The sequence below is a fragment of the Capsicum annuum genome, chromosome 9 (assembly GCF_002878395.1).
Source record: "Capsicum annuum cultivar UCD-10X-F1 chromosome 9, UCD10Xv1.1, whole genome shotgun sequence".
Classification (NCBI taxonomy): domain Eukaryota; kingdom Viridiplantae; phylum Streptophyta; class Magnoliopsida; order Solanales; family Solanaceae; genus Capsicum; species Capsicum annuum.
Genome location: NC_061119.1, coordinates 5,536,724 through 5,562,866, shown reverse-complemented (window position 1 = coordinate 5,562,866; position 26,143 = coordinate 5,536,724). Strand labels below are relative to the sequence as shown.

Below are 26,143 nucleotides of genomic sequence, written 5' to 3'. Positions count from 1 at the left end.
CTTCTAGTAACAGTACCAAAAGTTTGTTGAATATTTTTGATGTTACTGTTTGTGTTTTTTTTTTTTAGTTTTAGATAATCTCGGTGTCCGGGCTAACTTTCATGCACCTCAACTAATCTCATGGGATATCTGCTACGGCCACCAAGTAAGAATCACCGAGTGTTTATTAGAGCCCATTTGGATAGGATTAAAATCAGGTCAAACTAACTTTTAATATCTTTTTAGCCTTTGAAAGAGTTTGCTAAAATTAAAAAATGCTTAAAAAAAGCTAAAAGCTAATTAAAATAATAAAAAAGTGAGAAGTTGGTTATCCCTAGATTTTTATTTTTTAGATTAAAATTCTTTTAGGTTTGATCAAAACATTTACTTTTTTATCCCTTATATTTTCCTCCAATTCCAACAATATCCTAAACTTGAAGCCTTAAATATATAGTTTTTTTTCTTTTTCTCTTTGTTGCTTCACTTTATCTCTTCCCTCCAATTTCCTCTTCATCTTTCTTCTTTGTTTTCATCGAATTCATCATTACATCGGAGGATTGTTCAAAAAATTTATTTTGGAAATAAAGTTTTTAAATAATTCACCTTATTTGTAGTGTTAATAACTTTATGGACATTTAAGTCAATTTAATAGCAAAAAATTGATTAACATCACTTGTTTACCAAACACATCAACAACTATTTTTCAGTTTTAGGACTTCTATCCAAACTCTTATCTGCTTAATTTATAAGCACATATTTTAAGCTTTTAATCACTTAAGCTAAAAAACTATTTTTTTAATCTTATCCTAACGGGCTCTTAGTTGTGTAGCGTATTTTTTTTGAATAATCGTGGTATCCGAACCAGCTTTCATGCACATCGATCAATTTCACGCATACCTGCCATAGCAACCGGGAAAGAATCACCTAATGATTATTAGTTGTGTAGTGTTTTTTTTTGTTTTTGATAATCTTGGTGTCTGAGCCAGTTTTCATGCACCTCGATTTAGTTCATGGGATATCTGTCATTGCCATCAGGGAAGAATCACCTAGTATTTATTAGTTGTGTAGTTTTCTTTTCTTTTTATAATCATGATATTCGGACTAGGTTTCATGTACTTCGACTAATTTCCCTGGATATCAACCACGGCCACTAGGGAAGAATCACCTATAGTTTTTATTTGTTGTTTAGATTTTTTTTTTGTTTGTTTTTGATATAATCCTCGTGCCCAGCCAGCTTTGAAGCACCTCATCTAATTTCACTGGATACTTGCCACGGCCGATAGGGAAGAATCACCTAGTGTTTATAGTTTTATAGTTTTATTGTAGAATTCTACAGCAAGAAAGCACTTTCTTTAAGGATGATTTTGAAGTGTGAATAGAAATGATGAAAATTTTGATGTTAGTGTTAGTGTAGTTCTATGGTTTAATTTTGTGCTAGAAAGTATTTTTTTAAGTTGATTTTGTAGTGTGAACTGAAATTTTTAATATTTTGATGGTAGTGTTTGTGTAGTTTTATGATAGAATTTCTTGCAATAAAGCCTTTTTAGGAGGATTTTGAACTGTGAATAGAAATTCTGAGAGTTTTGATGTTGAATGTTAGTAGGTTGTTGAGTGAATTCCTTTTCCAGTCTCGGAGTATTAGTATGTCATAACTCAAGCCAAGGTCCTGGCTATGATGGGCATTCAGAACCACGAAGGCTCGAGAGACCCCTTAGCATACTATCATAGGCAGAATTCATTCATAAATCAAACTGCGAAAGATATAATGAAACTAAGAAAAAATCTTATATTCAAATTATGCCGATAATGTTATGAAAATACAATAATCAAATTCCGTCAACGGAGCCTCTACTAAATATAATTGTCTAGGCCGAAACAAGGCCCCCAACTAGACCATAAACTTTGTAGACAACTAATGAATAAATGTCTTCCGAAAGATGGATGGCTCACTAACTTTATCATATCCAAATGTTGTACTAATGTGATGGACCATGGGACAGTGCCTCAGAACCTACATTATGTGACAGTGCAGCCGTCATGAAGACTGTCAATACTTGAAATACATTTCTCACGACCCAAATATTCATGAGTGGCACCCACACTAAACTTCATGTGGGAGAACCATCTAACCGTAACCATTACCCAATCACTTAGTAAATATTAAGTTGAATTATTATAAAATCAACATAATAACAAATTCAGGACTAATCATTATTAATGCGGAAGTCAAACAAACCACTTACTAAAATTCCCAATATCAGAAAGTCATCGTACAAGAACTACTAACAATGATCATGTATAAAGAGATATCCTAAAAATAAAGTAAATAAAGAATGTTTCAGTTCCCGAAAGATAGACAAAAACAGCTAAGATGGCCCGTGGCATCCTGGAGATGGGATCAACTTCTGCAATCAAACTCTAGAGGTGAGGTCATGTCTAAGCCTCTAGAACACCTTCTGCACTCAACAAAAGAAAAGTACAAGGTAGTATTAGTACAAACAACTATGTAATAGTACGTATAATGGGCAAACTCAATTTAATAGCACGTCTAAAACATAAATCAAATAACAAGTAGACAGGCTTGGAGGGCATAACATAAACGCTTTTACTAAATATTCATTCTTGTAAGCATTTTATCAGACACTTGATATGCATGGTGTATCTAGATCATGGGAATTAGTTAAAAGCTTGTAGTAAAGCGCAACTTCAACACCATTATCCCAAATCATTAATTAAATCAATGGACAACAATATTCAAATGTATGAAGTGTAGTAATAGACATCAATTTCGCTAAAATATGGTATAGAACAATATTCATAAAAATTCATGGTTTAATCATAATTTAAAATCAAGATAACCTGAAAATATCATAATTTTGCAATTTAAACTAGATATTTGGACTCCATGGATAAAAGGAACCTATGGATGAACATCTAACATACATGGGTTAATGAATTTTAGAGGATTATGGTGGGTTCTTGAGATTTTGTCTTGAATTTGAAAGCTAGGGTTTTTATTCTTGAGAAGGGGATCTTTAGTTTTGAGAGAAATTGAATAAATGATGATTATTTAGGTCACTTAGGGGTTAAATCTCGTGTTTTAGGTTGATTAGGATTGTGATAAAACCTAAATACCCCCAAATAAATTTTAAAACTCGGGCTTGAAACTAAAGATCCCGATTTGTGACTCCAGCGCGACGCGGTGCAATCGCATTGGGCCATTATAAATTGACAACTGGGACCTAGAAGTTTAGCACGACATGGTGAAATCACTTTAAGCCTTTGTAATGCCATTTTGGCCACCTCCGTGATGCGCCATTATCGTGGAGGCTCACTAGAAATTACCAAATGTGAACTAGATCCTTTGTGCGACATGCCAATATTGCGGCCCCTTACTGGAAATTGATAATTGTCATTTAGACTAGCTCTGTGATGCGCTAGTGAACAAAATAATGGTGTATAATGACTAAAACTTAAAATTGCCTTAACTTTTTACCCGATTATAGAATTTGGGCGAATTTTATATCGTTGGAAAGCTAATTGAATTTCCTACGAAATGGAAGGCTATAAATTAAAAATTAATGGGTATTTCAAAAATTTTATATATGAATACTCATGTATTGGGACTTAAATTATTATAGGGAAATACAGGGTATTACACTAGGCTATTGCACATATCAAATCGAGACTACTAACTTACTCCGACAATTCTCGTATCACTATCCTCGAGTTAACATTCTTATCACTAAAATCAACATCTAAAGTTCAAACCTATTGTCTAGCACCAATCATGTACAAGTGATGAAACATCCCCCATAATATACTAGTCCACCGAATAGTGAAATCAACCTAAATCCCTTATTTCTTTTAACTACGATATACATGCACATTTTTAGTACGTCATACAAGAACATTCTCCTTCCTTGCAACAATTTCTACTTACCCATACCTATCTTTTGGTAGATTTAAAATTCTTTAAATATCACTGAGTCCCCTTTCTAAGATTTCCCCATTTCAAATTAATTCTAAATCATCATCACTAATCACTTTCTCTACTAACTACCATACAATTTGCAAATGTTTCTACAACCTTAGTCAATCAGTGTAAGATCATACAACTACCAATATTACTTAATGGTTAGATGAACACAACTACCTTTTTCACTCAAGAGTTACCCTCACTCTGACTTCAAAACTTATGACTTCATATCACAAACATTGGGGCCATATACCTAATAGGTTATAACTCCTTAACATATACTACCACTAGGGTGAAAATATCGTTCCAACATCTTGCTACATATCATTACCCTTAATTGAGACATCTGCAATAAAGCTTTAATAAAGGACTGAATGCATTTATCACCATAGCTTAAAATGCATGATTGATATAGATAGGGGTATACACTTGAATCAACATACTTTGAATCCCTAACAGACTCTTCTCAAGTCTTTATGCTATTTCATAGCCTTTTTGATGACTCATTCGGAAAGAACTACATCATCTAGACTTTAAGCTTTTGCAATTGTATCGTCTCAGTAATGAGACATAACTAATAAAATTAGACCAAGGAATGAATTTTGATAACCTTCATATGTAAACCATTGTTGCACGATCTAGAGTATGAAAGAATGAGAAACATTTCCTAAATGTTTGATAGCCTCTTGATTATAAGTGTGGTGCACGAATCACCCATAAGAAATACTCTACTATACACGGCTTCATAGACATCTTGGGATCCTGAATCATTCTCTAATACCAAACTAGTTATGACTCGATCCAAGACCCTTGCCACAACGGGTATCCCAAACACGAAGGACCAAAATACCCATTAGCGTATTGGGGTGTTCATGGCTCGGTTTGGGTCGGTTATTGATCAAGCCATAACAAAAGCAATTTAGTCATTTTTTATATTTCTAAAACTAAACCAGACCAAACAAAAAATTAACCGTCTGTTTGGTTCTTGTTGGTTTAGTTTGGTTTGGTTTATTTTTTCGATTTATAACTTAAACTAATGATACAAGTTGAAAATTAAAAAAAATCCAATTTAACATATGAGATGTTAACCGAGTGTTGTATCTCAACCGTGAAACTAAGATGTCAACTGAGTGTTATACTTCGACAAAGCTATGAACAACACCATATGAACACTTCTAAAAATATATTTTAAAACTACATTTAACAAAATGATATGATAAATCCCCCAAAAGGTGAACAAATGAACTTCTTACTCAACAAGGTTAAAAAAAAGTAAAAATTAATGATTGTCTTTTGTCAAATGAATCTCAGCTATAAATTTCAATATACAAAAAGATATTATTTTCACAATTAGTATCATTTGTCATTCAAAGTGCGAAATTTACTTAGAATCTTATAACGTACTATAAACTAGATGAATAAATGACTTAATGTGTTATGACCAAAGTTAAATCATGATTAAAATATAAAGTGTAACAAATATTTTGTATTGTATTTATGAATAATACCTAAATAATTATAATATATATATACATATCGGTTTGATTTGGTTATTTTGTCGGTTATTTTAGGATAAAACCAAACCAAACCAAATTAGTATTGGTTTTTTAAAATTCAAAACCAAAACAAACCAAATCTAACCAAATATCGGTTTTTTTAATCGGTTTGGTTTGGTTCGCAGTTCAGTTTTATTAAAAAGCAAACCATGAAGACCTCTAATCATAAGCATAATTCATACATAAATCAAAGTGCAGAAGATATAATGAAATTAAAAAAATATGATAAACAAATTATGTCAATATTCTTATCACAGTACAATAATAAAATACTGTCTACAAAACCTCTACTGAATACTAACTGTCAAGATCGAGACAAGGCCCCTGGCTGGATCATAAACTGATAGATGGCTCACCAAATCTATCATATCCAAATGTTCTACTGATGTGATGGACCATGGGATTGTTCCTCAAAACCTACATTATGAGAAAATGCAGCCCCCATGAGGACAGTCAATACTTGGAATATGTTGGTATGTAGAACAATTTAAAAATAACATAGATACCATATAAAATAATCGAGAGCATTGTGAAAAAAATTCAACATTATAGAGATCAAAGTACATGGGCATACTTACAAATTTCAATCAACTTTGACAAACATAGACTCAACTCTTTGTTTTAGTTCTGAGCTAGATGGTACACCCTGCACCTCTACAATCCCACGGGCTATATGGAATCTGCCTTAACTCGCCGACCAAGCTCTCAATCCATGTTTTCCTCAAGAATTGAGGTACATAATCTCTAGTATGCCAAAAGCACATAGAAAGCATGCAATCTATATTTCAGAATATAATAAACCCGCATGGCAAAACACGATTTTTGGAAGGAGTTATCTGAACTCGTGCCTTCTTCGAGACCATCTAACACTTTTAAGCCCATTTTAACCTTGTAAAATCATTGTTCATGCTCATTAAAGTTCATCTTTTATTCTGTTAAGGGCATTTCATAACAAGGTATCGTCGTACCTAGACTTGCAAGTGATATCATATCATATAATATTATATCATATAATATCCATAGCACTTCCTATTCAAAAAATTATTATTAACCTTGAAGGTGATTCAATTATCATAAAAGAGTTCTCTTTTAGAAAGGACGTACAAGTTTAGGCAAAATAATTCACTTTCAGGTCATAACTCTTAGGTGGTTGTCTCTTCATAATTCATACAAATATCATGAGAAACAAAAGTCTTTTGATGTGAATAAGATGCTCTCTTAAAAATGATTTGAGTAATGAGTCCATAATTTGATAAAAGAGCATTAGAAACATAAGTCTTTCAATATTCATTTAAGAACCCACAACAACTGCAAAACACCTTATTCTTGACTTAAAATTCGGCTTCACAGTTCAGACACTTCAAAATCCCTAACATAAACATAGAATCCAAAATCCCAACCTTGTGAGAACCCCATAGTAAATTTATAGTTTCATCATAAAAATGGGGGTTTCATAATTCATGTTTTTCAATCAATTTCAAAGTCCATAATCATAAAAGAGGATTTTTTTTCATAAACCATGCTCTTAAATTGGTTCTCAAGTTTCATAACATACATATATACATAAGTACACTTTGAAATTGATATAGAAATCATATGTATCCCCATGAGTGTTAGGATAGTTCTACAAACCTTTTTGATGTACAAAATTCGAGATATCTTGAATCTAAGCTTTGGAAGTATGAGTTTTGAAAGAAACCCTAACTTCTCTCTCTCTTGAGAGTGGAGAGGAGATGATAAACTGATATCTCATGAGAAAATAGCATTTAAAGTTTGATTTAAGTCATGGGGGTGGGGTTTGAGGTGAGAAAAATACCAAAATACCCCTAAAGAAACCAAATAAAATTACAGAAATTCTTTAGTTGACGGCTTGTGCTGATGGCTCGTCACCCTAGTCCTCAATATCTAGCTAGTTTTTGCTATTTACTGTATAGAGTTGTGGAATGGGTTTACGGCCTGTCACCTAGATGACGGCTCGTCACCTTAGTCGCACTTTCCAGCAGACAAATACTCTCAATTGAAATGAGCATAACTTTCTACCGGAATATCGGATTAAGTTGAAATCAGATGTTTTAGAAAGAAGACTCGAAGATCTTCCATTTAATATAATGTAGGCCACCTAACTCATTACATTCTATGAATAATGATATAATGAAAATGACCCAAGTTGGAACATCCACTAAAACTCAATCGGTAGAAAAGTTCTCAACTCCACTTTGAATTAGGAGATTTTTATTTTCTCCATTCATCTCCAAAGATGTTCCTACACTGTAGAAGTGATCATCACACTTATATTGAGGACGAATCATTTGGTTTGGGTCTATATGCGTAGGAATGATGGTTCAAATTCTAACTTAAAAATGTAGGGTGTTAGATTGTATTTGTATTAGTATTTTATTTTCATTTCCCCAGCAATTTCAGATATCTTTCAACATCAGTTTCACACATTATTTCATCATCCAACAATCCCAAGTTCTCCTCTCAAACTCAAGATTAAAAATAAATCCACTAGAATAGGATCAAGAATCAACCTTAATTTCCTCGATTCTGGTCACTAGTTTCTCAACATTTGGAGGTATGTAAGGTTGCCTTGATTCATAAATTTATTCACTTGTAATTCTCTCTTCTATCTCTATTCAGTTATTACCTTACCAGTTATCCTTGTGACATCCTTGTGATTAAACTAGAAACTGGTGCAATGAAATTCAATTATCCTTCTTATTTGGTCATTTTTTGAATACACTGTGGATTGGTGGCGAATTATAAGTCTAGTACTACCTGGGCTAATATGTAAAATGAGTGTGAAGTGGAATTCAATTCTCTCATGAAAATTCAAGGTTTGTTTATAGTGTCAATAGATGGAGTATAATAGTGAAGTGAGGTTCGAATGAATTGGGTCTTCATTAATGGTGTTGAGAAATGGTTATGGTATGGTAAAAAAGAACATGGTTGTGTGAGAGAGATAACCAAAATTTCGTTGAAGGAGATTTTGAAAAATGAATTCTCGTGATTCTGGGCTACAATAGTGGAATTGCCTATATTAGATATGTATCAAGAGCAATTTTTAATTTGTGTGATTTTACGTAATTATTTAAATAATGATATAGAATTTATGTATTAATGACCCTAATATTTTGATATTTGTCTAATTTATCTATTTTTTAAAGGGTAAAAAAGTTGTTCAATAAATTTAAGGACATTTTGATAGTTCAACTTTTATTTTAGGGTCTTCCCACTTAAAATAAGTATAGCATGTGTGTGCGAGTGTGTGTGTGTCATTTTTCAAAAAAACTTTTTTGAAGAACTACTTCCACCATATTAAACACAGTAGCTAGCCTTGCGACATTGCAAAGTTAGATGAAAACATTAACTAGATCTCAAAATATACTTCACCAATGCACTATTATTTTTAAGAAAATTTGAACGAGAAAAATATGAAGAAAACCTACACGGATATAAGAATTTTATCCCACACAAATATTATGCTAAAATTGAGATGTAATATAATTAGTTCCATAAATGATTAGTCCCATATAAATACTATATAATGGGTGATACTAAGCCAAACAACAATTCTAAGTCAAGAAATGCTATTTAAATAGTGAGTGTTTTGATAAGACTTTTGAGTACTAAAAAATGATCATAATATCTAACTATTTACTAGAAAAAGTGAAAAATGATGAGTAGTTCTTTTGTTCTGCTTTTGATAAAAAAGCGGGAATAGCCCAGTTGGGAGAGCATCAAAGATCATAAGGTCATGTATTTGATTCGCATTCATTGCAAATTCTTTTCCCACTTGTGAAATTTCATTAAATATGTTATTATTATTATTCTGCTTTTCATATAAAATTAATATTCAGATAGTTCTAGAAATAATAACTTCTCATAGAAGTATTTAATGAAAAAAATCTTTTCAACACATATTTTCTTGTAACCAAGTACAAGAAAAAAAAATCTTCATAGAAAATGTTTTTCTGCCAATAACTTCTCCTGAGCCAAATACACAAATGATATATAATTTGACACTTAAGTTATTTAAAGATATACTTGAAGATGACTCGCTACTTGCATCCCGGTAAGATTAGGCACATTTATCAGCTTAAAAATGTTTTTGGGATAACAATCCACATATTCCTTAAGAATGTAACTTTAATTTAGTAACTATAATATTGTTAAATCAATTCCATTACACGTAAATACTACAACCAGTATGCCTTAATGAATTCACACAATTCGTATCGGTCCATATAATGGAATTACCAATAAATGAAATTAATAGTGAAATAAACTTACTTCCTTCATCAAGTTATAAACTTTATTGTAATTTCACCAATAATTTTAAGGAGATTCAATGACAGCAATTGAAAAATCCGTGGATGTCAAGATGGGAGATCTGAACAAGCCATTTTGGTTCAACGGTACTCATTTCAAAAGGTGGAAGGGTAAAGTTTTTTTCTACTTAAGTCTTCTCAATTTTTCTTATGTGTTGACTTAGAAGAATCCAAACAAAGTAGATAACTCTTCCATGACCGATGAAGAACTCATTTCTCTTCAAGAGAAAGTGAAAAAATATGATGGTGACTCCTACAAGTGTCGGTATTTCTTTCTTAATTGTCTATCCGATAATTTTATTATTATTATGATAGAAATTAATATAGTGCAAATAAAATTTGGAAAGCCTTGCAGAGTAAATATGACACTAAGGAGGCGGGAGTGAAAAAATATGTGGCCACCAAATTTTTCCATTTCCAAATGGTAGACAACAAATCAGTGGTAGACTAAGCTCAGAATTTCAGAATGATCGTTGACGAGCTCAGGTCTGAGAAAGTCAAAATTGGAGATAACCTTATTGGTTTGTTACATAATTGATAAACATCCACCTTCGTGCAAGGAATTTCAAAAAACTATGCGCCACAAGCAAAAGGAAACTTCTCTTGAAACTTTGATAATGAGAATCCGCATGGAAGAAGTAGCAAGGGGGAAAGATGCACTTTTAAAAATAGAAGAGAACAACATCACGCCAAAGTTAAATTTAACTTCTTCAAATAACACTACCCTTGAAACTAACAAAAATACTACTTTGAAGCCTAAGAAGAAAAAAATCAAGAAAAATGATGGTAGACATCCCAAGGACAATAATGGCGGAAACAACCAAGAAAAAAATCAATATATACACAACAAGGACTATGGTTTATCTGTGACAAGAGTGGGTATATTGCTCGATTTTGCAAATTTCAGAAACTTGAGTCTAAACCTCAGGCAAACATTACCGAAGAACATTTGTGGCGGTGATAACAGAAATAAATATGATGGAGAATGTTGATGGATGTTGGAATGACTCTAGCGTAAACCATCATGTCTGTTATAACAAAGACTGGTTTAAAAAATATATAAATTTTAATGATCCCAAAACGATCATGTTTGGAGATTCACATACCACTCAAGTACTTGGAAGGGGAGATGTTGTATTGAAGTTTACTTCTAGAAGGGCATTAATCCTAAAAGACATACTTTATACTTCTTCTATGAGAAAAAATTTGATGTCTAGTTTTTTTCTTAATGAAGTAGGCTTCAAACAGATTATTGAATCTGATCAGTATGTAATTATTAAGAATAATGTTTTTGTGGGAAAGGGGTATGCATTTGATGGTATGTTCAAGTTGAATGTTGAAATAAATAAAACATCTACTTATTTTTTTTTGCTTTCTTCAACTAATTTTTGGCATGATAGTTTGTGTCATACAAAACATCGTTATGTGGGAATCATGAGTAGTTTAGGGTTAATTCAGTGATCAACAAGAACTTTGAAAAATGTGAAACTTGTAGTAAAGCGAAAACCACAAAAAGGCCTCATTTTCAAGTTGAAAGAAAAACAAAATTGTTAGAATCAGATAATAGTGATATTTGTGAACTTGGTCAAATTTTAACTCGTGGAGGAACTAAATATTTTATCACTTTCATTAATAAATTTTTCTAGGTTTACATATGTTTACTTAATGAAAAATAAAAGTGATGCATTTGGGAATTTCAAAACTTTTCTCCATGAAGTTGAAAATCTGTTTAATAGAAAAATAAAAAGAATAAGAAGTGATAGAAGCCATGAATATGAGTCGTACGAATTCAATTAGTTTGTTAGATCATTGGGTATAATTCATGAAACTATACCTCCTTATTCTCCCACATCTAACGGTGTAGTGAAAAGGAAGAATAAAACTTTTACTATGTTGACAAATGTCATGTTAATTGTGTCTTGTGCACCATTAAGTTTTTGTGGTGAAGCTCTTTTGACTGCTTGTTATATGTTGAATCGTGTGCTTCATAAAAACATAAAATTAACTCCTTTTGAGTTGTGGAAAGTTCATAAGACAAATTTGCGATATCTAAGAGTTTGGGGTTGCTTAGCCTATGTAAGGTTAATGGATCCTAAAATCTCTAAGTTGGGTAAAAAAGTTACTACTTGTGCTTTTCTTGGTTATGCTTCAAAATAGTACGGCCTATAAATTTTTTAATCTTGAAGATAGTGTGATAATAGAATCAGGTGATGCCATTTTTCATTAAGATAAATTCTCTTTTGATTCTAAAAATAGTGGGGGTATAAGAACTAAAGAAAATATTTTTCACTGCCTAGTTCTTCTACTTCTACATTAAAAAATAAAGAATATGATGATTTTGAGTTAAGAAGAAGTAATCGAGCTAGAGTAGAAAAAGATTTTGGTCCTGATTATGATGTTTTTAACGTTGGAGATGACCCCATCACTTTAAAAGATTTATCTTTTCATGATGCTATTTTCTGGAAAGAGGCTGTAAATGATGAAATGGAATCGCTAATTTCCAGCAAAACATGGAATCTAGTTGATTGACCACCGGGTTGTAAAACAACTGGAAGTAAATGGTCTTACATAAAAATTTAAAAATGGATGGATCTGTTAATAAATATAAAGCTAGGCTAGTGGCTAAAGGTTTTAAACAACTAGAAGGCTAGAATTTTTTGATATCTTTTCTCTGGTAACTAGAATTACATCTGTTAGATTTTTAGTTGCTATTGCAGCAATTTTTAACCAACAAATTCATCAAATAAATTAAAATCTGCTTTTTTAATGAAGACCTAAATGAGGAGATTTACATTTAACAACCCGAGTGTTTGTTGAATTTGGCCAATAAAGCAAAGCATGTAAACTTAATAAATACCTATATGGCTTAAAACAGGCATCAAAGCAATGGCATGAAAAGTTTGATTCCTGTATGATTGATAATGGGTTTAAAATAAATGAGTGTGATAGGTGCATATATAATAAGTCTTGGTATAATTCGCATGTTATTATTTGCCTATATGTTGATGATTTATTGATCTTTGGCTCAAACATGAATATTATTAATGAAACTAAAAATATTCTTAGAAGCCATTTTGATATGAAAGATCTTGGTGAGGTAAATTTTATTTTAGGTATAAAAATTACAAGAACATATGATAGAATTTTCCTTGACCAGTCACATTATGTCGAGAAAATGGTAAAAAAATATAATTTCCTTGAATGCAAGAATGTTGTAACTCCATTTGATTCTAGTGTTCACTTTTTTCCCGTTGAAAGTGAAAATGATGTAATAAATCAAAAGGAATATGTAAGCATAGTTGGAAATTTGAGATATGTGACTGATTGTACTCGACTTGATATTGCATATGCAGTAGGAGTACTTAGCAAGTTTACTAGCAAGCCAGATAATGAACATTGTCATGCTATAACTAGATTAATGAGATATTTAATTGGAACGAAAAATTGTCGTTTGTTCTATAAAAAATATCCTATTGTACTTGAAGGCTTTTGTGATGCAGATTGGAACACTTTATTAGGTGATTCCTTATTCACTACTGGCTATATTTTTACTTTGGGTAGTGGTCCTATTTGTTGGAATTCTAAAAATCAAACAATTATTGCTAACTCTACCATGGAGGCTGAACTAATTTCATTAGCTTAAGCTAGTAAGGAAGCAAATTGGTTGAGAGATTTGTTATTTCAAATACCTTATGTTGAAAAACCAATTTTTCCTATATTAATTCATTGTTATAGTACCACTGCAATTGGTAGAATTTAAAACTATTATTACAACGGTAAATCCAGACCTATACGGAGTAAACAAAATAATGTGAGATCATATTTGACAAATGGTACTATTAATATTGATTATGTCCAATCTTGTGATAATCTTGCAAATCCGTTGACTAAGGTCTTAGCAAGAGAAAAGGTCTGGAGCACATAGAACAGGATGTGATTGAAGCCTATTGATTCTTGAGTCATATGTGAGGAAACCCAACTTGGGGACTAGAGATCCTATAACCAGGTTCAATGGAAAAAACGAATCACATGATGACTTCTTGTTAAAAATGCACTACTTTTTTATCCCTCCCTATAGCTTGAGTGCATTTACTTGTAATGATTGTGAGGTTGAGTTTAAAATAAACTCTTAATAAAAATCTGTAGCTCATATGAGTGGGGTGGTAAATTACAGGAGCACTTTAGACAGATTTCACCTATGTGAGTGTGGAGGTAGGCCGCTTCCTATGAGAATTAGGCTTGTTCTCAAAAACACTCATGAAACCGGGATAGCACAAGGTCGTAATGTGCTGGCTATAAAGCTTATGTCAACACCTTGACTATTATATGTAAGCAGTAACTTTTTTATTTCCCTTAAGCAGTTATAGTTCAAGTCTGAGACCACTATGACTCTAGAGTAAAAATTATTGTTTTATTAAGTGAAGTTTCAATGCATAACACACCTTCATTACGCATGGTAGTCTTCCTTCAACTAGTGAACTCTCATAAATATTGAAATGAGTAGGGGATTGAAGTTGCATTTTAATATTATTATTTAATATTATTATAATGCATAATTCTTGAAAGCTTTCGGCATTATTGAGCATTATGGTTGTTCTTACTTTGCATGAGAGACGCCTTTATTTTAATGCCATAATTTGGTTTAATGCACACGTTGCTGACTGTTTCTTTGAAGCTTTTAACCTCAACTTTTAACCACCATCCATTTGAGTTTATTTGTGTCTTTAATCACAACATTTAGTGGGTAGAAAGTGGATATAAGTTTCATGTAACTTCCACCTTAATTCCTCCATTATTCTATTCTTTATGTGGTGTAACCCTTGTAACTCATGAAACCTCTAAGCCATTGATCTTCCCTCTTTACTACCTTATTCATTCTTCCTATTCATTGACCGAAAGACTTCCTTTCCTGTAAATACAGGTGGTTTTGGATGGTTTTGTATTACACATATAAGATAATAGAAAGTTCACAAAGAAGTTAGTTAAAAAGAGAGTTTGCTAGTACTTGAAGGGAGGTGTTCTTTTTGTGGAGCTTTGAACTCAACTCTTGTCCAGAGTTGTTGAGTTATTGTGAGAAAGCTGTTGTATCATGAGGGGGACAAGTCAAGAAGGTTACTGCCGGACAGGTGAAACATTTGCTGCAGTGGGCTTGAATCTCCTTAAAGATAGTGAGATATCCGCACCTCAGCCGAAGAAGAAAACATTATTTTTCTACACTTGTAATTTTCAGTTGTAAACTTTATTGTAATTTCACCAACAAAAAATTTATCTAGCTATAAGTTATTTAACGAAAGATTGATGGTGAATTTTATAACTAACTTTTATTGTAGTTTTTAAATTAAAATAACTAACTATACCCATAGTAGACACATAAGTGGAAGAGTGGCACAAATACTTACAGAGTGAAATTATATCCAAGTTCACAACTTGAGCTAAGAGTTGAAAAGGAAACAGGTTCAATGAATGGACATTGATTATCATCACGTTAATTTTTTTCTTTCCTTTGGAAAGCATTGTCATTGCTGTTAAAGTCGTGCCAATCATAATCACTATATAGTTCTCTTTAAAAGTAAGCGAAGAAAATCATTCACAAAATTATCATTAGGGTTTGTTTAACATATACAAATTCAATGATAAATTATCAGATTATATTGTAACAATTTTGTTTATGCAATTGCACATATACATCAACTTATAGTACAACCACATGCGAAATCTTAGATATATTCACATAATTTACCTATATGCAGCATTATTTAGGATAAATTATTGGATTATATAGAATATGAAAGATCAACTAGAAAAACATTATTAAATAATCTAGAAAAAAAATCAAATGTGCCATCAATTTTCAGAGATGGCTCAGATATGTTATCTGTTTATAGTTGGGCTTATTACATTTCGTTCATTTGTGGCACTAACAACTAATGTAGTTCTAGTACAACGAAATTTTTCCATGTGGCTTCATCTAAACACTTCATTTCTTACTAGACCCCAACACTTTAATGAGTGGCATATTTGATTCTTCATTTCATTAAGTCAATTGTATACTTGAGTGTTCTCTTTTATGACTTATAATACATGACTCTTTTGGATAACAAAACTAATGTAATGACCTTTCAAGTCATTTTCTGTATCCCCTCATATTTTAATCATTAGAGATTTTTCATAGTTGCCCCAAGTCATTTATGACTTGATGAAACTAATAGTTCGGTTATCGGGTAGTTCAATTGGTTTTGAGAGCAAATTTCCTATTTAGAACTCTTCGCCGATCCTAAATGGCCATCGAACAAAAATTTTTGTAAAATAATTTTGGATGCATATTCCAACTGCACTAAACTTTTTAAAATATCTATTTTAGGCTAGGTAGACACTTGTCTTGGATCCCACAACACCCAAACTCATTTTGACCCATTAGTCGAAAAGTCAAAAATCAAAAGATATGCATATGGGACCCACAAGTGACCTAAATGACCTGGAATGAAAAATCCAACTTCACTAATGCATCCAAAACATTAAAATAAGTAGGGTTAAATAAATTGTTTTCGACAAACGGGAATCTGAATGAGTCTGGGAGGTCAAAAATAAGTTTTTACCTTGTGGGCCCATTTTAACCGTGTATATAAAGGCCCCTTGTATAAATTTTAGTCATTTTCACCTCTCTTTAAATCCTAGTAGTCAAATAATGATACGTTTACTTCAAATTGAGTCTTGGTGGTGAATTAGAAGCTCGATTAACAGGTATATTTGCGATTAACAACAGATTTGATGTAAGAATCCTTCCATTTCTTACATTAATATCTTGAATTTTTGACGAAAATTCCAAATGGCTCAAGGCTTGATTTTAGCTCCAAATGTGGTTTTTTTGCATAAATTTCTTGAGGGATTCAACTTTGTAATGGTATTTGAACGTTGAGTTGGTCTCTGAAACTCAATTTTCATATGTGGGATCCACTTGAGGGCTTTTGGTGTCATTTTTGATTCGAAGCACAATGATGCAATATGGGTGTTGTTATTATTACAATAATGCATAAATTATGTTTTTGATAGAGTTGAACCTCGGAGAAGCTTCGAGGAATGAGAAAGCAATGATTCTTTGTTCGTAAGCTATATTTTGATTCAAGGTAGGTTAGGCTTACGTTTGTTAGATTAAGCTTTATTATAGTATGATTTTGATATCTTTTTCAGATTGGAATGGGTTTTAGGCATTGGTATGATAAATGGTATATTTTAGATGAGTTGAACTACTTAGTTCATTGAACTTGTATAGTGTGGTGATTGATGTATAACTTAGAACCATGGCTAGTTTGACTTGTTATCTCATGAATAGTATGAGAATGTTCAAGTTGTTGTAATTAGATGGAAGTGACCTTGTTCACTCACCCTAAGATTAATTTGACCTTAGATAGGTTTAGTTGTTAAATTTGCCTTAGATGCCTTGAATAAACTAAGAGTAATACTTAAGGAAGAATGAGAGAACTAGTATGGATTGTTAAACCTCTAAGACATGATGTAGATGAACTAGTCTAGTCCCGAGTACAAGTTCAATTTGAATGACTATTTGGGGTATTAGAAGTAGAATGTGACTACATTAAGCTTGGATTATGTAAATTGTTAGTGACCTAGATATTTGTTAAACTACTAGAATATACTTTTGGGATTGCGATGGTTAGACCCGGGGGGTTGGTTATTCACGATTTCGGCATTGAAAATAATGTGTATGTTGATTGTCATCTTCTTGAAATTGTTGATTAGTAATTGAAAGTCTTGTAAATTGAGCCTATGACTATGCTATCACTTGAATTATTGGCTTGTTGTTATGTGGACCTTGTATTATGCTATTACACATATTATGTTCAATCCTAATGAATAACCTAATGTTTGTGCAAAGGAATCCCTTAATCATTGTATTATGAATCATGCATATAAAGGGAGATTAGAGAAAGTTTAATCATAGCTAGTTATTGACCATACTAATAATCATGTTAAGACTGGTAATACACGAAGTGTTCTTGTCATATGTATATATATGCTCATGCAGCTCCAAACATATTGCATTGATAACAAATGGCAAGGTGTGATGACATGTCCTTCTTACTTCTTTTCGAATCTATTTATTGTGGGCTTATAGTTGTAATTAATTTTACTAAGTGTGTGTATTAATTTCATGGTGAATATATAGAAGTTATGACGATGCCCGGTGAATTCGGAGGATATATTGATGTTATGATGAAGCTTGATGAATCCGGAGGATATGTTGTGGTATGATGATGCCTGGTAAATCAGAAAGTAGTATTTGTGTTATGATGATTCCCGGTGAATCTGTAGAATAAATTTATGTTATGATTGCGCCCGGCGAATCTGGAGGATAAGTTGATAATGTGATGATGCTCGGTAATTTGAAAAAGGTATTGATATTATGATGATTCCCGATAATTTTTGACAATATGATGATGATATGATGATGCTCAGTAAATTCGGAAGAGGTATTAATGTTATGGTGATGCTCGATAAACCCGGAGGATATATTGATGTTATGGTGATGTTATGTATGGCAAGCATGTGAAAAAATATAGGTATATGTGTGGTTGTGCCATTGTATGATTAAGTCCTTATGTGCATGTAGAATATGATATTTTCCTTGGAAAGTGTCTATATTCTCTATCATTAATCACTAGTTAAGTGGCGTGGCTCTTGTTAATACTAAATAGTGGATAGAAGTAGAAATTGCCGACTAATGAGTCAAGACTAATTGGCAAGTTTAATCATGTGTAGAATTAAGGAATCGCCTAGTAAATATATTTGTGTTGAATAAATGGTTAGGTTATCCAATTTCGCCTCGTGAAATGAGTTATGTGATAATTACTTGTTTATATAAAGTGGTTATATTACTTGATGGCTAGGATGCCTAGAATACTATTTGGTGAACCTGATTTAGTTAAATTGGAAATTAGTAGCTATGTTTGTTAAATGGCTAATGATAATAGTAGACATAGCATTGCTGATGATTTGTGATATTGACGCCTAGTAGGTGATATCGTGGGTTGCTTAAGTGGTGACATAGAGATTTATGGTGTTAACAAATAAGAGGTGTTGAGTAATAGATAGATAAATGTGTTTCATAATATGTAACCTCTTTCTATATGATGGCTAGTGCACCTATGGTAACTAAGATTGAACTTCAGGTTAAATGGTGATTATGGTTTTGTTGTGCATCTTGTCTAGATGTGAAAGTTGGCTATTTAACAAATGGTAATTAGTTTGTATTTCATGAAGAAGGCCTATAAAAAATTAGTTAGACTATTGATTGGAGGATTTATTACGGCTAACATACTAGTAGCTTAATAGTAAATGATGGTTAGTTGATATAGACTACATTGAGTATGTTAAAGAGTTAAAGGTCTAAAAAAACTTGATAACTATTGTTATGATTATATTGGTTCTGTTGTGTCCAATTGCGATAATTGATGATGATTATGGGACTTGGAAAATGGCCGTTAATGAAAACATCAAAATAGTAGTAAATGTGAGTTGGTTGTGTATTTACATATTCTTGATCATTTCTGAATTGATCTATTGGTGCACTCTCCGGTGGTATGGGACGTCGTGATGAGTTCTTTACTTTAAGTTCTTTTCGGTGTACTTCCAGGTTGGATGCAATGTCTTGGTAGTTCTCTTGCTTTATGCTCTAATGATGGTATGCGTGTTAAACTTGGCATTTATGAGATTGTGATTGTTGATACATTGCTTTACGCTTTGAATCGGTTATTTATTCTGTATGACGACTATGGTATGCTGTAACACCCAAAAAATGGGCCCCAAGGTGTCACACGGTGCTTAAGGCTACAAGTAGCCCCAAGCTAACCCTTTTAGCCATTTTTCTACCATTCAACACTTATAATCAAAGTCATCATAATCAAAAAGTCTAAACATACTCCATAATATCATATTGCAGTACGAATGAAATAGGGAAAGTAAAAAAATACGACATCTCTGATAAATCTGACCAATCTATCCATCTAGTCTGACAAACCCAGGAAATAAACTGAATGACTCAAAGTAAATGAGGAAATCTGAATAACTAGTCCTCGGACCATGAGGACTCACCACTGCAGAGGATATAGGTCAACGTGCTCGGATAATCACGGTCAAACCTGGGAATGAGCACCTGAACCTACGTTATAGGGAAAATGTAGCTTACGTGCGAACATGTGGGTCAGTACTATGGAATATGTATATATATATATATTTAAGGACCATGTCATAAGTTTTCTTTTCAAATCATGCAGGACATTTGTAAATGACTCATAAAGCTTTAAAGAAATCTAAAATCTAAAATCATACACAATGAATGGTAAAACATGCCAATCTGGATATCATGAGCCATTACAATTAATCCAAATATCAAGATTCTTTTCTAATCCTCTCATCAAGAAATCTTAGTAAAATCTGGAATATTGAATACATTATAAATCTGCATTTCAAATCTCTTTTAAATCAGTAAAATCAATCTAAGAATGAGGAACGACAATTTGGGAGGTTCTTCTAACCAACATGTACACCATGTGAGCACCCATGATATCCCATGACTTGCCCCCGTAAGGTTAGGGCTGTCCTACCCTTGCCATCGGTGTAGAACAATCTCATCTCAGTGATCACTATCTAAATTTTCCACATATAATGGACGTCAATGTCTCAACCTACGGCGGCACGTAGTTTTAGGGTATGAAACCATAGTAACATACCCAACTCAGTGCTAAATACTACTCCCAATACTATGCTAAAAAATCTCAACAAAAATCCACCTTAAGGGTAATCTCATATTTCTTAAGTTAAATAATTGATAAAATCCGTAACTAGTTTCATAAAGTGGATTTTAACTCTGTTGTGACCAAAAGGTCAAATCTTTCTATACTTCATCAAAAATCGTCTAAACATGGGTGCATGTAGCACATAAATTCTCAAAACAACAATCTCAATTTGGGTTAATGACCCTTATAGCGATACTTAATCAAAACATTTCAACATTTATGCATTATATCACAGGCATGCATAATTTATATGGAAATCTGAAAAATTTCAGCCTTTAATCATAACAATAATCTCAAACTCATGGAGTTTATTTTCTAAATATTCAAAATAATCATAGTATCTTGAACAACAACATAGAATAAGATTTATCACTTCAGACTCATGATAAAACATGTAAAAATCATGTATCTTTGTAAAATAATGCAAACTTTGGGCACAAGAACGAAAGGGTGTTCTTCTTCATAACCCTCACACCTTTATGGTAACGAATTCATTGAAAGATTGGATCCTCAATGTTGATTGTGTAACCCTAGTTGTTTTTCTCCTTTAGTGCTCTTGGATGAAGAACTTAGACTGATAATAGGGTTATGATGTGTTTAGAATCTATTAAATTCGTAAGGTTAAGTTTAGGGTTGTGTAAAGAGTGCCAAAAGACTTAATTGCCCTCAAAATAACCCAAAAACGGAGTGTTTAAGTCACCTGAAACCATAAAATATGCGCCGTATATGATATCGCCTATATTTACATAGGCGCCGCATATCATATCGCCTATATTTACATAGACGCCGCATATGATATCGCCTATATTTACATAGGCGCCACATATGATATCGCCTATATTTACATAGGCACCGCATTTGCTATTGCATATGCTTTCCAGTGGCCATGTGTGATTGGTTAGGTTACGCACTCTATTTCGCAAAGTCATAACTCCTAGCTCGGGTGTCAGATTTTGGTGAAATTGATATGGTTAGAAAGCAAATTCGATTAGCTATAATTTTGTGGGTAGAAATATGTAGAAATACCACATATTTATCAATTTATGCTCATTCAAAGATGACCCTTGTGAATTCAAACACTAAAACTTGATAGATTTCGAAACTCTTAGCTTGTACTACCTTAAGTGACTCATATAACCACACTTAACACATCATATTCTCTCTTATAACTAGGGTACTCTTGGTAATTTAGGTTCCCAAATATGACTTACAAAATTTGCATTTTCACATATATGAACAACGGTTCGTTTTCTAGCTCAGGAAAGTGCGGGGCATTATAATATCTCCCTATTGGGGACATTCGTCCTCGAATGACACTGAGTATGCTAAGAGTAAAAAGAAAATGAAGGGTACGCAGCTGAAGAAACTTGCTAATCTTCCCTCTATTTCATTCTATATTTGGGACACAACAAGGGGTGCATCACTCATGAAATCACAGCTGAATAGTATAAAATAACTGCTGAACTATTGCAATTCTGCATAGAAAAGGAATGATTTAAAGTAGAATGCTACCTTCGGCTTGATCGGAGCTTATGGAAAATAGGTGCGGGTACTTGGATCGCATATCTAACTCACCTTCCCATGTTCCACCCTCAATGGATTGGTTTCGCCACAACACCTTTACCAAGGGAACTTCTTTGTTCTTTAGTCTTCGGACTTGGTGATCTAAAATCTCAACAGGAACTTCCTCAAAAGAAAGACTATCTTGCATATCAAGGTTTTCTGAAGGATCTACAATAACACAATCACCAACGTGTTTCCTAAGCATGGATACATGGAAGACAAAGTGAACTGAAGATAACTATGAAGGCAACTCAACCTCATATGCTACCTTACCAACACGGCTAAGAACTCTGTAGGGGCCAACATAACGGGGACTAAGTTTCCCATCAACATAATGAGGAATAAGTTTCCCATTCTTTCCAAATCTCTTTACTTCCTTCATGGGTGAAATCTTCAAATACACCAAGTCACCAACTTCAAATTCAAGGTCTCTTCTCCTCACATCAGCATACGACTTCTGACCACTCCGTGCGGTTTTTAATCTTTCTCTAATCACTTTGAGTTTTTCCATAGCTTCAAACACCGAATCAGGACCACTCACGGCCGCTTCACCCAATTCAAACAAACCTATGGGTGACCTACATTTCCTCCCATATAATTCCTCAAATGGAGCCATGCCAATGCTAGAGTGAAAACTGTTATTGTAAGAAAACTCTATCAACGGTAAATTCTTATCTCAACTCCCCTTAAAGTAAAGAGCACATGCTCTCAACATATCTTCTAAGGTTTGGATGGTCCTCTTAGCCTGATCATCTGTCTGCGGATGGAAAGCAGAACTCAAATGCACTTGGGAACTAAGACCTTTCTGAAAAGTACTCTAAAACTGCGAAGTGAACTGAGCACCCCTATCTGAAATGATGGACAAGGGAACTCCATGCAATCTGACTAATTTTCGGATGTACAATCTAGCGTAATCCTCAGCAGTATAAGAAGTATGCACAGGCAAGAAGTGCGTAGACTTATTCAATCTGTCCATAACAACCTAAATGGAATCATGATGGCATCGGGAAGGAGGTAAACCAGTCACAAAATCCAAGTTTATCGCTTCCCACTTCCAAGTAGGAATACTAAACTCCTGCATCATACCTCCAGGTCTTTGGTGTTCTACCTAACCTGTTGACACGTCGCACACTTAGCCACAAATGCTGCTATATCCTTCTTCATGCAACTTCACCAATAGATTTCCCGCAAGTCGTGGTACATCTTGGTGGTACTAGGATGAATAGAATATCGCTCACCATGCGCTTCAGCTATAATTCTCTGTCTCCAATCCTCGACATCTGGAACACATAATCTATCCTGCATTCTCAACACACCACCCCCCCTTGGGAGAAAACCTCCATCTTTTGGTCCTTGACTGATTCTTTCAGTCTGACCAAACTAGCATATAAGTTTTGCTTCTCCTTTACTTCTGAAACCAAGGAGGATTGGAGGTACTCTGTACTAACATACTCCCTTCAGCGGATTCATGCAACCTAACTCCCAACCTATCCAACCGATGCACATCACGAGCCAACTCCTTCTTACCCTCTCTAATATGCGAAACACTACCTATAGACATCCTGATAAGGGCATCCGCCACTATATTAGCCTTTCCCGGGTGATACAACACACTCATATCGTAGTCTTTCAATAACTCTAACCATCTTCTCTGCCTAATATTCAACTCTCTTTGAGTAAAAACATACTACAAACTTTTATGATCAGCAAAAACATCAACATGAACACCATACAAGTAGTGTCTTTAGATTTTCAGAGCAAACACAATAGCAGCTGACCAAGATTATGGGTGAGGTAATTCTTCTCATGGGGTTTCAGCTGTCTAGAGGCATAGGCTATAACCTTACATCTCTGCATCAATACACAACCCAAACCAACTCTAGAAGCCTCACAATATACCACAAAACCATCAACACCATCAGGCAGAGTCAAAACAGGGGCTGTAGTGAGTCGAGTCTTCAACTCTCGAAAACTATTCTCACAAGAATCGGACCACAAGAACTTCACTTTCTTTTGGTTCAACCGGGTTATAGGAGAAGCTATAGAGGAGAAACCTTCAAGAAAATGGCGGTAATAGCCAGCTAGACCCAAGAAACTTCTAATGTCGGACAGAGAGATAGGTCTAGGTCAGTTTTTAACAACTTCTATTTTCTGGGGATCAACTCTAACACCTTCAAAAGATATAATATGACCCAGAAAAGCAACTGACCTTACCCAAATTCATACTTTCCAAATTTGGCAAACAAATGATGATCTCTAAGGGTTCGCAAGACGATACAGAGATGATCAACATGTTCATTCTCACTACGGAAGTATACTAGAATGTCGTCTATAAAAGCTATGACAAACATATAAAGATATGGCCTGAACACTCGATTCATAAGGTCCATGAAAGCTATTGGGGCATTAGTTAGCCCGAAGGACATAACAAAAAACTTAAAATGACCATAACGTGTTTGGAAAGCTGTCTTCGGGATATCAAATTCCCTAACTCTGAGTTGATAATAGACAGAGCGAAGGTCTATCTTTGAGAAGTAACTTGCACCTTGCAGTTGATCAAAAAAATCATCTATTCTTGGAAGGGGATACTTGTTTGTGATAGTGACTTTGGTAAGCTGGCGATAGTCAATGCACATGCGCAAAGAGCCATCTTTCTTTCCCACGAATAGGACAGGTGCACCCCAAGGAGACGCACTTGGTCTTATAAAACTTTTATCTAAGAGATCTTTGAGTTGCCCTTTCAACTCCTTAAGTTTTGCGGGTGCCATACGAGATGGAGGAATGTAAATGGGCTGAGTATCGAGAAGAACATCAATCCTGAATTTTATCTATCTATTGGGAGGTACGCCTAGAAGATCTTCTGGAAAGACAACGGGAAACTCATTAACAAGGTCAACTGACTGGAGAGTTGGAGTCTCAGACTTAGTGTCTTTAACTCTAACTAGGTGATAAATGCACCCTTTGGAAATAAGCTTTCTATCCTTGAGATATGAGATAAAATGACTCTCGGGAGATGCAAAGTTACCAGACCATTCGATAACAGACTCACCAGGGAACTGAAACTTGACAACACGGGTACAATAATATATGGATGCATAATAAGAGTGAAGCCAGTCCATACCCAGAATAACATCAAAATCTAACATGTCTAACTCTATCAAATCAGCAAACATAACTCTATGAAGACTAGAAACAGGACACTTTTTTGTACACTTTTCAAGCAACAATGGACTCACCCACAGGGGTAGAAACTAGGATGGGATCAAGGATATTCTCGGCACTCACTTCAAAATTTACAGCAACTAGAGGTGTCACATTTGAAAAAATGGATCCAGGGTCCAACAACGCATAAACATCAAACTGAAACAAAAAAATTATACCAGTAACAACATCGGGGGAGTCATCCTACTCCTGACGGAAAGGAAAAGCATAAAATCTATTCTGGTGCTGACCGCCAGTAGTGCTGGAAGAAGCACCATGAGTAGGAGCTGGATGAGCTACAGGAGCTGGAGCACTAGCAGTCTAAGCCTGGGGGCGAACATCATGGTTCCCCTGTCTGGTATGAGGACAATCTCTAAAACTATGGCCCTCCTGGCCATATCCATTGTAGCCCTTCTGGCCCCACAAACACTTACCCATGTGATCCCTACCATACCTAGTGCATGGTGGACTGTTAAGCTGGTTGCTCACAGTATTCTGAGATCCAAACATAGAAGACCTATTTCCCTGTTCTTTCCTACCTCTAAGTGTTGGAGCACTAGCTGACGATGGTGCTGGCATAGATAAGTGGCTTTGAAACTGAGGGAGATTCCCTCCTTGCGATCTGTTTTGACCATAAGTAGGTTGCTCAGATCTGGCTCTCTTATTCCCCCTTACTCTATCCTACTCTTTTATCTTATATGATTTGATCTGTTGGGCATGGGT

At 34.0% G+C, this 26,143-nt stretch overlaps 1 protein-coding gene across 1 annotated transcript in view; it reads left to right on the top strand.

The window, feature by feature from the left end:
- Positions 1-19,646, top strand: part of LOC107853752 — a 55,061-nt gene extending 35,415 nt beyond the window's left edge. The window contains exon 2 of the mRNA XM_016698739.1: positions 19,495-19,646. Coding sequence (XP_016554225.1) covers positions 19,495-19,646 — 152 coding nt within the window. The remainder of the gene's footprint in view (positions 1-19,494) is intronic.
- Positions 19,647-26,143: the final 6,497 nt, after the last annotated feature.